We start from the raw sequence: 16,270 nt of genomic DNA, 5'->3' as shown, positions 1-16,270 counted from the left end.
GCAATTAATTACAATTACTGTTGAACATGTATTTGATTCGATAGATAGGTGCTCTTTGACAACCGTAGCGACGTAATTAGCAACAATCTCAAGCTAGGCATGTTACAGCCGTGATACGTAGAATACCCTATAATTAAAAAAAAACTCGAGCTATTCCTAATCTCGAGTACTGAAAACCACAAACTCGGAAAAAAAATTTAAAGCGACTATTAACAACCAAAAGTTTGAGCGACTAACAGCGAATAGGCTACAAGACAGAAAATGAAATGTAATCAAACGAATACACAGTTTTAGTTTTCTGTTGCGACTGAAGTATGGGAACAGTTTAGCACGGCTGAATTATCTGGTTAACGTGGCACGCATAGACCACCGATGTGAATGGGCTAATTATTTTATGTTGTGATTGTCAGGTTTCAATAACAATGTAATTAAAATTGTAATTAGGCTAAAACTTTATCAAATTACAATTTTAATTACAATTACATGACAAAATGTAATTAATTACATTCAGCTCAATTACAAATTACAATTGATCCAACTCTGATCGGCACCTATAGTGGTCTGATACTCTGTGACCATAATGTCCTACCATAGATAACTAACCTACCACCGTAGGTCAGTTATCCATAGTCGTACAATGGTGTGGACAAGAGCAAATCTCGCGGCTCACTGCGATCGGTTACGTCATTATTTCCATTTGACCAAAGGCGACTTACGACTAGGGCTGGGCAAAATCGAGTACCTGAGTGATTCGATTCTGAATCACGTAATACTCGTCGAGTCGAGTATTCCGGTATATTATTATGACTTCACAACAGAATGTACTATGTCAAAGTTCAAATATGTACCTTTTATGCCACCACAAAGAACACAACGGCTGCTATACGTCACTTCAAAGATACTTTGGTATTATTTTCGACCATACCGATTTCATTGCACTTCTTGACAACGTTGTGGGATGGTCATGGCTTCGGAAATGTGTTATATACAGTAACGTTCGTAGCGTTGTACTGTGTCTCGTATGCTCCGACACGATCAATCAAGGTTTCAAGGCTAGCTTCCTCATTGGAAAATAGTATCAAAACAATAATTTTGGGTAGTAAATTACCTTTCGGTGGCGAGGAACGTATAGTTTCAGTACTCGGAAAAATCGTCTTTTACTTCTCGACTCGAATCGTTAAAATGAATACTCGATTCGGATTCGAGTACTCGAATCATCGTGCCCATCCCTACTTGCGACCCTATATAGACTGCCGAGTGCGAAATTTGATAAAATTGGTATCAATCGAAAGCTATCGCGGTACTGATTGCGAAATACAAATTCTTTATTGCTCATGGTCCTGGAACCCTCCAAAATTAGCCTCTAAGTTTGCATTGTAACAGAGTTTGGTATGGTGACGCAACAGTGCCGTCTGGAAGAAAGTGAGGAGCAGCGCAAACCGCAAGCCTGTTGGCCATTGCTGCGCAAGCGATTGAGCATAAGCATTCACCCTCTCAGTGCGCACTGGCTCCTGCTTTGCGGCATACTATTTCAGACGGCATTGCTGTAAAACTCCGTTACAATGCATGATTAGACATTCATGCGTCGAATCGGCTGTGATAAAGTAAATCAATTTGCGCTCTCCGCCTGGTTTACTATGTGACATAGGGTTGAGTGGAGAGATCGATTGTTATAACTTGTCATTAATACCAGGACGCTGAGTTGTTTGTTGGATGTATGGATCGGTCGTATGTGGTCGTTTCGATATTCTGTCTGATCATTACATCACATGTATGTACTGCTATGTAGTGACCATGTTTGGCTCCACCTACGCATGTGAGCAGATAAACTTTGGTGCACTACGAATTCCATGCATTAGTGCTACCAACCAACAGACTACGTCACCAAAGTTTCAATCGTGACGTAATCGTTGACAGGAATGGCTTTTAAAGAGTTTCATTTGAAAATATTGGGTCAATAACGCTCTTCCGTGGAGAAAGGTTCCCGACCCCTTATAGGCCTACAATATACATACATTCAATTTTAAAAGTGCAATTGATAAATACTAGCGTGCGTATTGCAGCAGATTGACGGATTTGCTATGCCTGAAGTACAATGGTAGCTAACCAAATAGTATCAGTTGCGCTGTACCAGTATCTTGACTGGCGTCCGCTGCTGTCCTGGTTGTGAATTCTCAATGAACATTGCACATGTACACTGTACAGTTACACTCGATAGAGTTCATTTAGATACGTCATTGTCGTGGGTAGAGTGAAAGAGCCTCATATCTTAAAACCCTGGAAACCAGTTTTTATACATAAGATTCATCATGGAATAATGAGAGAATATCGAAATAGGAGTATTAAGTTACCGTGATATGGTGAGTAGGCCTAGTACAGGGTTGCCATACGTCCGGAATTTCACTGTCATTGCGTTAACGGACCAGGAGTCCGCCACACGGTCCTCTCTTTGAGAAGGTACGGAAATAGGTGAAGCGGAAGATCCAAATTAAGCAAATTATTATAGGTCGTATCTGCCACAAAGGAAAACGAAAAAGGGATGGCAAACATGCAGTTATCATTGATTTATGGCTGCCAAGAGTGAATTTCAATATTATAATGTACAAATTGTACATGTACAAAAATTAAAATACCAATTACAAGACACAAGAAAAAAAGTAATTAGTTCCAACATAGATATCACCTCGCGGGGTACCGTTAGAGGTCAATTGTTTGCGCGCGTGGGGAAGAAGTACTTTCAGATCATCTAATATTCTAATCGATGAGAACAATAATGTCTAAAAATATCAAATCGGTACGTGCTGTGAGATGCCGGAATTGTCTCGGTCAGGGGGAATTGGTCCAATTGGGCGTCAGAGTACAAGAGTGGTGGCGTGATTGCTACGTGCGTGTGGTGTGGATGCACCGAGTCAATTCTGTGCGAATCTCGGACCGCGTTTGACAGTGGCGGTTCGCGCGTGATAGGTGCAGTGGCAATGGATGGGTGGTTCCGTATAGCTGTGCTCTAGCTGGTATCAGATGCGATGCGTTGTTTGTTCGTGACATGTCGGTTGAGTTCGACGTCGAAGTTGATGGCTGAAGTTGGTTGTTGAGTATGTTGCATCGTGCACCTTGTGACTGAGCCGCGTGGACTGTAGTTATTCGGCATTCCTTGTGTCAGCGCGATATTTGTTAGCAGGATAGCTCATTTAATTTCCCTAATATAATAATCGTAATTCAATGTCCTTGTGACCTGAGCGTCCGGTGTCATCCACTAATCAGTGGCGTACCAATGGTCTCCGTTGGTAACTTTCGCGGCTGAAATAAGCTTGCGACAGCATCTCGAGATACAAACAATTGAAATGATTACTAAGCCTAGAAGCGATATGTACAGAAAAATGCGGAAGTAAATACAAAATCCATGCAATAGCAGCTACAACCAGGCAAAAGCAGGCATGTAACTTGAGGGTTGTGAAAATCCAATGATTGCGGGACAGGGTGCTGTAGCGAGGCGGTTCGCCTATGAGTCGGCTGGAGTAAATAAGACAAAATGATGTACTGTAATGATGTACAGTAAATGATGTACTATGATGTAATAAATGTCGTCGCGTGCGCTGTGTGTGTGGCGTAAAGGCGAGCAAACCCCGCTGCACGAGTGACAAAGGGTGTAACCACATTAGCCACGGTTTTCAGTACTTTCTTCCACCCTACTAAGCACTATACTAAAATTGGTACTAGATTCACCCAACTCCAGAAAACCTACCCTAATCTCGCGAACAAGTTGAATCCGGTCAAATCACCACGATAATGACATCACAGTAACATTCAGTTACACATATACATTGGCTGCAGGGATTTCGAAGCTAATCAATATTGCTAGTAGCCTGGCAAACTGCAGCAACGAGTAACTGTCGGTTATTTTGCGAATAAATTCTGGTAGATTGACTTTGCAGCTAAATTAGGGGAATATTAGACACCAAAATTTTAAATTACAAGCTGCGCCCAGTTACCGGCTACCACCGGTAATTCGTTGTTAAACTTACAGATATCTTTGTAAATCTACCAGATTTTTTACAGTGTAGGAATACGATTCTTTGGTATTTCGAGGCCAACCCCTTGCACGCCGGGTCACATAAAGACATGACGTTTTAGCCAACATGCGGGCGGGCAAAGTGCGGTGCCAAAAAGATCGGCGGCGATAAAACCTTGACCAAAATTGACCGTCTCTCGCCGACCAAAACCTTCGATATTGACATGTCAGGTCGTCGAAATGGTCGGCACCGAATAGTTACGCCCTTATAATCTAAGTAGACAGTAGTACAAATGCGACGCCTGGGGGGAAATACTGCACCCCAATTTGAAGTTGCGTGTGTCAGACACACTTCATGCTAATTCCAACCTTATCTTTCAATGAAGTGATAGCCTATATTAATGTACGCGATACTCGGGCCACATAATGCCACAATGCTGAAGCACATATTGGCGTTTTAAACGTCGCTAAATGTATCAACTGAAGCAATCAAAGGATATAATACTCCCATGAAATGAATATCTTCCGTCGCTTTGCCAACAATTTCGACGAAGACTTACCAGAGAACACAAGCTTACGCCTTAATGGTCTAGGCCAGACCGAACAATGTATTCGGCATCTGAGTATTGCTGCGTTGATATTGAGCAGAGTGCAAACGCGTTTCTCTATACTTGCTACCGATATTACCCCATTAACAAGTTATACAGCAGCAGCCAACATCTCAATCGCACGGATTTGGTGTTAATGATGCAGTAAAGATATGAAGTCAAGATTGACTCCGTACGCCTGCTACATTTTTAAACCAGAAAACGATATCAATCTCATTGATTGGTTGAATAAGCATCATTCGCTGACAACGTATTTCGTCCGTGATGTTGTGTGATTGCGGGTCAAACTCACAGCAGAGATTCACTAAATATTCACCAACGGAAAGCTGAATATTTCGAGCAAACTTTTGTAACAGAGCAAGTAAATTTTTTGAGATTGTCAATGTGCATGCTCGTTTAGTGTTGATTTTTAATGCTGCCAGCAGCGTCATGCATAGAGTGGCCAGCAGTTGAAATGCAATAAATTTGAATCAAAGATGTTATAATGAAGTGAAGATTGTAATATATGAAAAAGGTTCACAGTGCAGAACCTACCAAGGTTCTGTTGTGAACGCGAACCTCTAAATTTCCGAGGTTCACACACAGAACGCGAACGTGAACCTCGCACGTTCACACCATTCCTATAGTCATAACCTTCCATGCCCTCGAACTATCCGTTGGGATTGCCAGCATTCCGGTTGCATTTTATGATATGACAATAAGGGGGCGCGAAATTTTTCACCATCATAAAGGGGAGCGTGTCTGAAAATGTTTGAGAACCAATGCTCAAAATAGCCGGTTCAACAGCCATAGTAAGTAGATATTTCTTCAAAGGAACCATATTTACCCATATTTTCAAGCGTCAATCTCAATCCACTATGACGCCACACTTGAATATCAGTGACGTCATGGTTTAAAAAAACATTTGTTTTAAACATGTTTGTTTTAAATGCAACCCTAAACGTGATACTGTAGTATCGGTCTATATATCATCACAAATTCTGTATGTAGACAACTCATACTATATTATCCTTATGTTGCTAATTATGTGGTAGCCTATGTGCAATTGATGCCAAAAAGTAACGATTTTGTCCTTTTAGATCACAATATGAATTCGACTTTTTGACGTGCTAGCTATTCAACTGTCCCAGATGGATTATGACTTCTCTGCTCAGCTTCATGACTTATCGATGACTGAACTGTCGATGTTGATGGAGGATGAGACCAAAATCAACCAAGTCATAATGGACGATGATCGGTTCAAAAAAGCGCAGCTAGACAAAGAAATGACCATCGCAGAAAATAGCAGATTAGCGAATCAAAATCTTGGTAAAGAACGAGAGTTACTTCAAAAAAGAAGCGATCTCCGCAATAAATCTGACGAATTGGGAAAACTTCATGAATCTTACCAAATGAGCTATGAAAAAATGGCACCATTATTAAAGAAAGACCACCTAAACTCTATGTTAGCAGTATCACAAGCAAAACTTACAGAAACGGAGGAAATGGCCGAGTCTCTCGCAGAAAAGTTTTACGAAAAGCGTATCAAAGCCGACGTTTTCATTTCAGAGTTCAAGCAAATGCGTAAAGCCGCACACACTAGGAGAGCAAAGGTCGATAAAATCAGAGAACTGATTTTTGAGAGGAGAAGAGGGGACGTAGGCCTGCTTAACCCTGCTCCTCGTCCCATACAGCTTGGTGATATGCCTGGCTCGGTTCCAAAGGTAAGCAAGAAGCACTCAACGGGCGACCCGCCTTACCTTGCACCAGGTGGATACCCAGCTGCGTCACACGGTGCCCCGGGATATCCAGATCCATCGCAAGGCATGCACCAGTCATCATCCTATCCACAAACTCACCAAGCGTACCCGAGTCGGCTGAAATACAGGAAATATCAGTCTTAATTAACTTGGGCTGGACAAATCCGAGTTCACATAGTGATTTGATTCTAAATCGAGTATTTAGCGTTGAGTATTCAAGTATATAACATAACATAACATAACATAATAACAGTATGAAAAGTTTCAATTTCAGAACTCGATTAAGATACATACATTGGATACATACATTCACATTGAAATCACCCCGAATATTTTCTGTTTTATTTCAATATAACAAGAATTTTATTCAATTGGAAATTGAATGTCTGTACCTCTAAGTCTCTTTATCAACTTGGTGTGTTACAAAGATAACAATTTGTTTGTTAGGAGCATTTCAACATCTATTCATGATTATGGTGTATTTTTCTAAGATACTATAAAATCCAGTGAAGGCCAGCGTAACAGCGTGTAACATATTTACAGCAACAATTCTCGCTAGTCTAAATTCGACAATCCACACAATGGCATTTATTAATAAATATTGTTTTGTCTTATCGATCAACAAAATATAGGCAGCGCTGTTCATCGAGTGTCGGGAATCCTTTGGTGATTTATGCAAGGCCATTTTCACTGCATGTCATCAATGACAAGTCTAATTAAAAATACGCATGATGTACCAAATTGAATCTAACTGTAACCGTTTGTGCTGCTAGCGGTTGTGGGACCATTGGGCATCAGCCTTTCAGTACCAAAAGACACACCAAGGCAAATATATTTTAGCCAACACTAAGTGCGATCCCAGAAAGATCGCTGACGTTAGAACATTGACCAAAGATCGCGCGGGATGGCCCAGTCCTTGCAACCTGAGTCCCGCGGTACAAGTGCCGGGAGCAGGGGCAATAAATATTGCGCCCCATGAAAAAATGCAAATTTGGAATCGTGAACATCTCACCGAAGACAAAATTTCTCGTTTAATTAGTTGTGGTATGTGTGAGCGATCTTTTGAGTGGCGACAACTTTTTCCGGAGGTCACGAAAAAACTGCATGCTTCAACCAAGTAAGTAATTACAAGTGGTGGGCCTGACGCTCACCCTCCATAAACTCATGAATAGTCTTACCGTGTGTTATCAACATAGTAGCTCAAGATAATAATTACGTGCCTTCTAAATCTTTGAATAAACCCCCAACAACACCCCAAATTTGGGAGCGAGCTCGAATGGGGCACAAACCAAAATTATTTTGTAAATAAACATAAATTCATGTAGTAATTTTTGTTAGAATCAATAAACTTGAAATGTTTCTTCGCGCTTGGCGCGATTTAATGTCGCCCTACGCAGATGACTTGATTTTAATATGAGTATGAGTACCCCAATTCGGCATTTCAGCACCTTTGATATGTCTATGTCCATGTCCAATTGTCAGTTCTTTATCCATGTGCACGGTCAGCACCGAATAGTCCTATCTTGGCAATCTGAGAAAATGCAGCACCCCGTGATGAAATGTCAACTTGAAATCGTGTGTATACCACGAAAGAGGTTCTTCTTTTTATTTATAGTCTGGCACATTAGTGCGATTTCAAAATCTTTTAACCATTTAGCAGCCGGGAGGTCGCGAAATAACAACATGCAACCGATTAATTAATAACAACGACCCCGCCGAAGATGATAATAATTAATTAATTGTGTAGTAGGGCCTAGATCAGCGGTTCTTAACCTGGGGGTAATTACCCCCAAAGGGGTAATTAACCAATTTTCGGGGGGTAATTCTAATTGACATGGTTTACAAACTTATAACGCTGCACTGAAATATTTTCAAACGTAAATATGAATGTGGGATAACATAGATTTTTGCGAGTATATATTTTGTTTCACTTGACGCACCATGCCCGCTGTGGTATCATAGTAACCACTACTGATTATGAACAACAGGGTCGAATGTAGTTTAGTTTAGTAAAGTGATAGGTAAGTCCGATTTATTTTGCAGTAATGCGGATCACATATTGTTACGCATGCTGGCAAACTGAAAGACAACAAAGGTAGTCCAAGTCCAGCTTGACACCTATAATGAAATAGCAATATCGTAGAAATATGGTCTCACATTATCAAAATGCCTCGGATGGATGAATGAGGGGATGATATTGGAAACATTTTGAGTTCGCCTTCAAAATGAATAACCAATCCTCGTCATATTGGCATCTGAACTTTCTGATTGAATTTTCTTCAAGTTAGTGCTATGAAATAAGATTTTCTGCAATGGTATCTATCAAAACGATATATCGAAATAAGTTTGCGATTGACAATACATGAGATGCTGTCTATTACCCTCCGCTTTGGCTTGATGTGACCACTGGATAACACAAAAACAGCATAAGCCTTCCCATTGACTTGATATTTTAACAGGCATTTCAGTGTGATTATGACGTCACTTTGTGTTGTTTTACAATTGAGTGTGAGCTGTAATTTGGTATTTTTTGAAAAGGGGTAATTGCATCCCGCCGTTTTCTTCTTGGGGGTAACGGTATGAAAAAGGTTAAGAACCACTGGCCTAGATCATTAATGTGCCCTGAACTTTCGAAGACACCATCTCCCTCATCTCTACGGGTAAAACTGATCACGTGGGCAATTGTATGATATGCAATTACTAATTTTACTGACAATATTCTGGCATAAATTAGGAAATTTCTTCGCGCCACTATGTCAGATATATACGGTGTCCCTACATGAGTACATGACAATGAAGTCGAACTTTCGAGTAGCCGTGGCAAGGGGGCACTGAGCTATATAAACAGGGGGTCTAGGGGACCAATCCCAGTGTTGGGATGACTCGAGTCACCTTTTTCCCATGACTTGACTTGACTCGAGTCAATTTGCTAAAATGACTTGACTTGACTTGACTCGGCGTATCATAAATGTGGATTGACTCGTGACTCGGAGCAAAATTAACGAGTCAATTTCAAGTCATCAAGTAATCGGTGTCGATAAAAATCACTGTATCTTGGATATGTTCGGATTGTTCGCGAAACGCTTGTGTAACCCATGAGAGCGACCAATCATGCAATGACCGTGCGTTTCACCGAGCCTCGATTGTTCTCTCACAAATATATTGACCGCAAATGAAGTGATCGAAGCTTAGAGCGAAATACGAAGTAGAAGTAGCCATCCACAAACTGAAATCGCACAAGGCCGACGGCTATGACCAAATCCCATCATGGTTTTTAAAAATGATAAGCCTGCATATCGGTCAATATATGGCCCATTTTTTCAACTTCATGATAGAAAATGGAGTCTACCCAAGCTATCTAAAAAAAGTCAGAGTAGTCCCTGTACACAAAGCTGGGGATAGTACTAATGTCACCAACTACCGTCCGATATCCGTTCTCCCATGCATCGGGATTGTATTCGAAAAGTTGCTCCTCTCCCGCCTGTCCTCATTCCTCGCCAAAATGTCTGTCATTTCCCCTCAACAATTTGGCTTCCGAAACAAACACCAAACCGCTCATGCCCTCCTAACAGTGGCCGAACAGTACTATGATATCTCAGAGAAGCGAAATGTGGGATGTAGCATTTTTCTCGACCTAAAAAAAGCGTTTGACTGCGTAGATCATAAAATTCTCATCTCGAAATTGGCGCGTTACGGACTTCGGGGCCCACAACTTGAGCTCATGAAAAGTTACCTCACTGGACGCCAACAAATGGTTGCGATCTCAGACACCTTGTCCTCTCCTCACCCGGTGACCTGTGGTGTGCCCCAGGGCTCAGTACTTGGACCGGTCCTTTTCACCTTATATGTCAACGACATTTTTGAAACCTCCTCATTGAACACCACTCTGTTCGCTGATGATACTCACCTCCTCTCTTCCGCATCTTCGACGGCAGAGCTGGATGCCCTGACTGGTGACCAAATGCCCAAAGTCCATGAGTGGACGGCCCAGAACAACCTTTGCATAAACGCCTCGAAATCGCAATTGCTGACAGTAAATTCAAAAAATAACCTAACCGTTAATATCGCTGGTCAGCCCGTTTCCAACACAGATAATGCCAAATATCTCGGAGTTTTACTGGACTCGAACATGTCCTGGAAGAGTCATATTCAGTCCCTAGAAACTAAATTATCACCGAAGTGCGGCCTGTTCTACAGCCTTGGGCGCTTCATGCCAGCATGGGTTCTTCTGATACTCTTTAAATCCTTAATCCAATCGAAGTTACATTATGGCATCCTCTGTTGGGGGGCTGCCAGTAAAACTGCACTCAAGCCACTGCAGAAACTACAGCATAAAGTACTCCGAATCATAGCTAGGGTTCCAAAGGGGCCTGGCTGCCCATCCAATAAGTCGCTGCTGAAGAGATTTGGCGTCCTAAACATAGAAGATATGCGGAAACTAGAAATCGCCAAGTTTATGTATCAGTTTCACTGCGGTCGTTGCCCCGAATATTTCAATGACTTCTTTACCTCTGAATCAAAAGCGCACAAGTACAACACACGCGCGTCCACGTCGTCCAAATATCATATGATCGACCGAAAAGATCATCGCTCCATCAAATATGCCGGACCTGATGTGTGGAATAGTATCCCGCCGGCCATCAGACATTCGACGAGCATGTCCACATTCAAGTCGAAATACAAACAATTACTACTAAATAAATACAGTCCATCCTCAAGATTACCGGACCACGACTGACCTATCGATCTCGCTTCCCATGACATGCCGCCCTATTTCTTGTCGCATTCTTTTTCTATACTATCTTCTTTACTTTCATTCAGTGTGCTTGCCTCCTCTTTACATCGCCTAGGCCAAGGTGGGTGTCAGATTCCATAGACTACTCCTTGTCGCTTCGACATCTTCCTGTCTTTTCATTGTATCGCATTTTTTGTGGTGTATTGAACTGATAAAATTGCTAATAAACCAATGATGATGATGAGAGCTTACGTTGTCGTAACTCTAGTGGTAAAGTAATAGAATAGAAAATGTCAATTTCTATTCTCTGTATTCTTATCTTACTTTAACAAAGCCGCTTAATTTATTGAAATTGAAGTCGAATATAGTTTATATAGTCCTCAATCATTGGCGCAGTCTCGAATGGTATATCATATCTATTTGTAAATGGGTAACGTATTGCATCTTAACAATTCGTTTCGCTATTCTCTATTTTGTCTGATAACTATAAACTGAGGCTATGAAATTACGTAGTTTAACAGTTCTACGTATATGTGAGCGATACATCGCCTTCTTGCGTGTATGTTTAACCATAGTGTCCTATATGGTGTCGACACAGGCAAATCTCACGCCTCAGTGAAATTGTATCACGTCACAACTTCCATTTGGCTACATGCAATTTGACGGTCATTTTTGACCGGCTTGCCGAGCATTAAATTTGGTAAAACGGGTATCAATCGAAAGCTGACTCTGCACTGATTACGAAAATATAAATTTTATTCCGATCGTGGTCCTGGAACTCCCACAATCAGCCTCGAATTTTTCATTGTTATGGAGATTGGCATTGGGACGCAACAATGCCGAACAATGCTGTTTGGCCCTTTTTCTCTTGAGCTACTCTCTCGTTTCGCCAGACAGCATTGTTGCGTCCCAATGCCAATCTCCGTAACAATGAAAAATTCGAGGCTGATTGTGGGAGTTCCAGGGCCACGATCGGAATAAAATTTATATTTTCGTAATCAGTGCAGAGTCAGCTTTCGATTGATACCTGTTTTACCAAATTTAATGCTCGGCAAGCCGGCCAAAAATGACCGTCAAATTGCCTGTAGCCAGATGGAAATTGTGACGTGATACAATTTCAATGAGGCGTGAGATTTGCCTGTGTCGACACCATATAGGACACTATGGTTTAACTATAGATAACTAACCTACGGATAGATGGGCAGCACGAGAGTCACGGTCGAGTGATGCGACAACGGCAGATTTGTTGTCGCTTCATAGCATAAAACGGGAGCGTAATTGCTAATCCCATAGATGACGACCCGAGCGCTCAAATTAAATAAAGTTGATCTTATTTGAAAGCTACAGTCACGCTGATTCTGATAATATACATTAAATTTTCATCAAGGCAATGGAACCACCCCGAAATAGCCTTCAAAATATGAAAATCGGCATTGTTCTAAAACAATTGCAACGGCGCAGCACGATGGCCATAACAACGGTCCGTGCGTGGTTGCAATTGTTTAGAACAATGCCGATTTTCATATTTTGAAGGCTATTTCGGGGTGGTTCCATTGCCATGATGAAAATTTAATGTATATTATCAGAATCAGCGTGACTGTAGCTTTCAAATAAGATCAACTTTATTTAATTTGAGCGCTCGGGTCGTCATCTATGGGATTAGCAATTACGCTCCCGTTTCATGCTATGAAGCGACAACAAATCTGCCGTTGTCGCATCACTCGACCGTGACTCTCGTGCTGCCCATCTATCCGTAGGTTAGTTATCTATAGTTTAACTCTATATTCGTTCATCGGTTCGGAATCAATGACCACTCAAACTGTATTTCAAAGACCTAGCAAATTGCAATGACGTAATCATGCCTCATAGATACATCGAAAAGGCAACTTGACTTGAAATGTGACTTGACTCGTGACTTGACTTGACTTGACTCGACTTGACTCGACTTGACTCGACTTGACTCGACTTGACTCGACTTGACTCGACTTGACTCGACTTGACTCGACTTGACTCGACTTGACTCGACTTGACTCGACTTGACTCGACTTGACTCGAGTCACCTCCAAAAATTGAGTGACTTGACTTGACTCGAGTCACCTGTGAAAATCGATTGATTTGACTTGAAACGAGTCAAAATGTGCAATGACTCGAGAAAGACAAGTGCAAGTAACAATATTATTGACCAAAACCAACCATTAACTTTGAAATATTTTCGCACTTCGTGTAGAAGTAGAACCACATAGATCTTTCAAAAAATTATGTCTGTGGGTGAAATATTATGTCATTCCCCCAATAAGGGCCCAAAACCATATCTTTTCTACTTTATTTTTGATATCTTTAAAAGGGGGGCATCTTTAACGTCATAAGTTTTTTGCCCGCTCCCTAATTTTTATTTTCTGCTTACGCCCTTGTTAGCTGGTTTGTTATTTAATCTCTATAGAAGAACGCGGTAATGTCACGGTGCGCATTTCTGTTAAGTCCGCCGTTTAGTATTGCAAATTCCGCTCAGCCTTATATAAAGCTCAGTGCACAAGACCTGTACTTCGATTCTTGCCATTTTTCCGTCAGTTTCGTTAACTTTTCGTTGTAAATTTCGGGGATGGCTTGTACGAAAGAGGAAGTTATTGCAGTTCTAAAAAGGGCTGATGCTGTATGCTTTGATGTAGACAGCACCATATGTCCCGATGAAGGCATCGACGAATTCGCCAAACACCTCGAAGTCGGAGACAAAGTGAAACTACTAACCAAAGAAGCCATGGACGGAAATATGACATTCCAGGAGGCGCTGGCACAAAGAATCGCTATAATTAACCCCACTCGCGACCGACTGGAGTCATTCTTAGCATCAAGAAGTCCATCCCCGACACCTGGAGCGAAAAAGTTGGTTGAGAAACTACGGTCTCTCGGGGCTCACGTCTATTTAGTGTCAGGCGGATTTGCCGAAATTATATCCCCGACTGCAAAGGTGCTTGACATTCCCGCTGAGGACATCAAAGCCAACAGGTTTTTGTATTACTACACAGGCGAGTGTGCTGGTGTCGATGAAAAACAACCTACTTGTCGATCAGGTGGGAAAGCAGAGGTGCTCTCTCAACTTAAGAGCAGTCATGGGTTTAAAAACATGGTTATGATAGGCGACGGAGCCACCGATTTGGAGGCTTGCCCGCCCGCTGATGCATTTATAGGATTTGGTGCTAATGTAGTCAGGAATCTTGTCAAAGAAAAGGCTGGTTGGTTTGTTCATTCTTTTCAAGAAATCATTGATGTTTTATAAATGTTCAACAAATTTTAATGATGCAATTGGCCAGTAGTAAGTAATTACGTGCGGTACTCGCTTTGGTAGGCCTATTATAGTGTATCTGCATTGTCATGTGTGCCTTTCGAACAACCAATGCTCTGTACTTTTTTGTGGACTAGCCTTGAATTTTATTGCATTAGGAAATAATTCTTTTATTTACTTGAATGTAACTTATTCGCAAGTTCTATTAGCATCAACACCATAATGACTGCTGGGAGAACGACACTGTTGGAAATTGGAATCGACTCTTATTAGATATTTCGCTGCTGATCTTGGCATAGGTTATTGGAAAACTATTATGATGTGAGACCGCGGTACCCGTAAACCGGGGTGACTTTGGACAATTTTTCACAATTTCGCTTTATATCTTGGAAATGCTAGAGTGCAGGGGAGGAAAGCTTTGTGTACGTCTGGGGTTACGGAGCAAAGATTAGAATTAACTAATCCAAAATCTCCATGGTCATCAATAAGTATCGTATTTTTGTAAACTATCTGTGTCCAAGTTACCCCGGCATGTGGAGCAACTTTGGACAATGTAGTTTTTTGTATGTCTTTACACTCTATTGTTTATGAAACTTCTTAAATGAGTCTCATATGGTAAGAGTTGATGAGAGCAGTGGATAAAAATGAAACAAAATAGTATATGTCTGGTCCGTTGCATGTTCTTACCTATACCCCTAATTTTGTCTCGATTTATGCCATATTCGTTAAGAGCTTGTGATAAGTCGCTTCCGCCCGATTACAATCTCTCGGCTTATTGCCTACCCGTTTTTTTCATACATTGGCAACTCCTAATTTATTAACCTTCTCATTCCATGTCAAAAAGACATCAGGCAGGTCATAACGAATATATAGTTAATGATACACTTTGACACCGATGAAGCAGCCACTTTCCAGAGCTCTAAATATCACATTTTCCACTGTCCAAAGTTACCCCGTTCTGATAAAATATGAGGGGGTAACTTCAGACATCACATTTTCTTTTATTGATTTATGGGTGAGGCCGCTGAGATTATTGTCATGGATTAAGACTACTTAGAGGTATCTGCTGCCAAGTTTTGAATTAATGGCTCCCATGCTATCTATATATGTTTAAAGAATTTAATAACCACCAATTTTGATTAAATTGACCCCCCCCCCCCCCCCGACATTATTTTATCAATGTTGGATCAAGTTTATGTGGTAGTGAAATGAATCCATCTATTATTGAGAGTACTTGTGGTACTGTTACCTTATGAAAAAGAACTATACTTCCAGCGGCAACCCTTTTCCATCAGTAACCATCCAAATGTTTTTGGCTACTGCTTAGTGTCCAATGTTACCCACAAGTCCAAAGTTACTCCGGTTTACGGTATGTAATTTGATATTTGCAGACACATTTATGATGTTGACCTATTCATGTGTCCATGGCAGACTTGGAAATCTGGATAATTCTAGTTTTCAAATTAACGTGAAATGCCAGTGGTAGTCTAATATGAGAAATGTTTCTGTTCTAGTCCAGTCAAATTTTTGGTTTTCCTTAAAAATGCTATTTGAATATATGGTGCGACAGGACTATGATATCAATGAACTGAACTTGAATTTGTTGTAATGTATTCCCTTTTAATTCGGAAATTAGTTCAAGTTTTCACGATTTCAGTAATTCTAATCTAATTTGGAAAATGCTGTGTTGCTATAATTGTAATTTGAATACAATGGTGCGCAGACCGATTATTTTAATTATCGTTCCATGTTCATTAGTGCTTTTAAATTGAATCTTTGTGGTAGTTATCAAAAAATCTGTATAGTCCACACGTATACTGCATTGCGATTCTGCTGCTAATTCCAGGGTATGTGCAATTGATCCCGCAAAATTACCACTTTTCAGATCATAATATGCAT

The 16,270-nt window shown here is 41.0% G+C and overlaps 3 protein-coding genes across 8 annotated transcripts in view; 2 read left to right on the top strand and 1 right to left on the bottom strand.

Moving 5' to 3' along the window:
* The window catches only part of LOC145455240 (uncharacterized), a 158,244-nt gene that overhangs the window by 132,307 nt on the left and 9,667 nt on the right, over positions 1-16,270 (bottom strand). The window lies entirely within an intron of this gene.
* Positions 5,748-6,500, top strand: LOC145455975 (vacuolar protein sorting-associated protein 37B-like). Its single transcript, XM_080334003.1, has one exon. It carries the CDS (start codon positions 5,748-5,750, stop codon positions 6,498-6,500), a length of 753 nt encoding a protein of 250 aa, XP_080190129.1.
* Positions 13,591-16,257, top strand: LOC145455254 (phosphoserine phosphatase-like). Its single transcript, XM_080333203.1, has one exon. The coding sequence runs from the start codon at positions 13,691-13,693 to the stop codon at positions 14,363-14,365; it is 675 nt and encodes a 224-aa protein (XP_080189329.1). The 5' UTR covers positions 13,591-13,690; the 3' UTR covers positions 14,366-16,257.

The sequence above is a fragment of the Botryllus schlosseri genome, chromosome 14, assembly GCF_051294905.1.
Source record: "Botryllus schlosseri isolate E-star chromosome 14, Bs_hap1, whole genome shotgun sequence".
NCBI classification, from domain to species: Eukaryota; Metazoa; Chordata; class Ascidiacea; order Stolidobranchia; family Styelidae; genus Botryllus; species Botryllus schlosseri.
Note: the sequence above shows the minus strand (reverse complement) of the source record. Positions and strands in the feature narration are given on the sequence as shown.

Coding starts and splice junctions, on each gene's coding strand:
- LOC145455254 (XM_080333203.1), top strand. CDS start 13,691: ATGGCTTGTACGAAAGAGGAAGTTATTGCAGTTCTAAAAAGGGCTGAT.
- LOC145455975 (XM_080334003.1), top strand. CDS start 5,748: ATGGATTATGACTTCTCTGCTCAGCTTCATGACTTATCGATGACTGAA.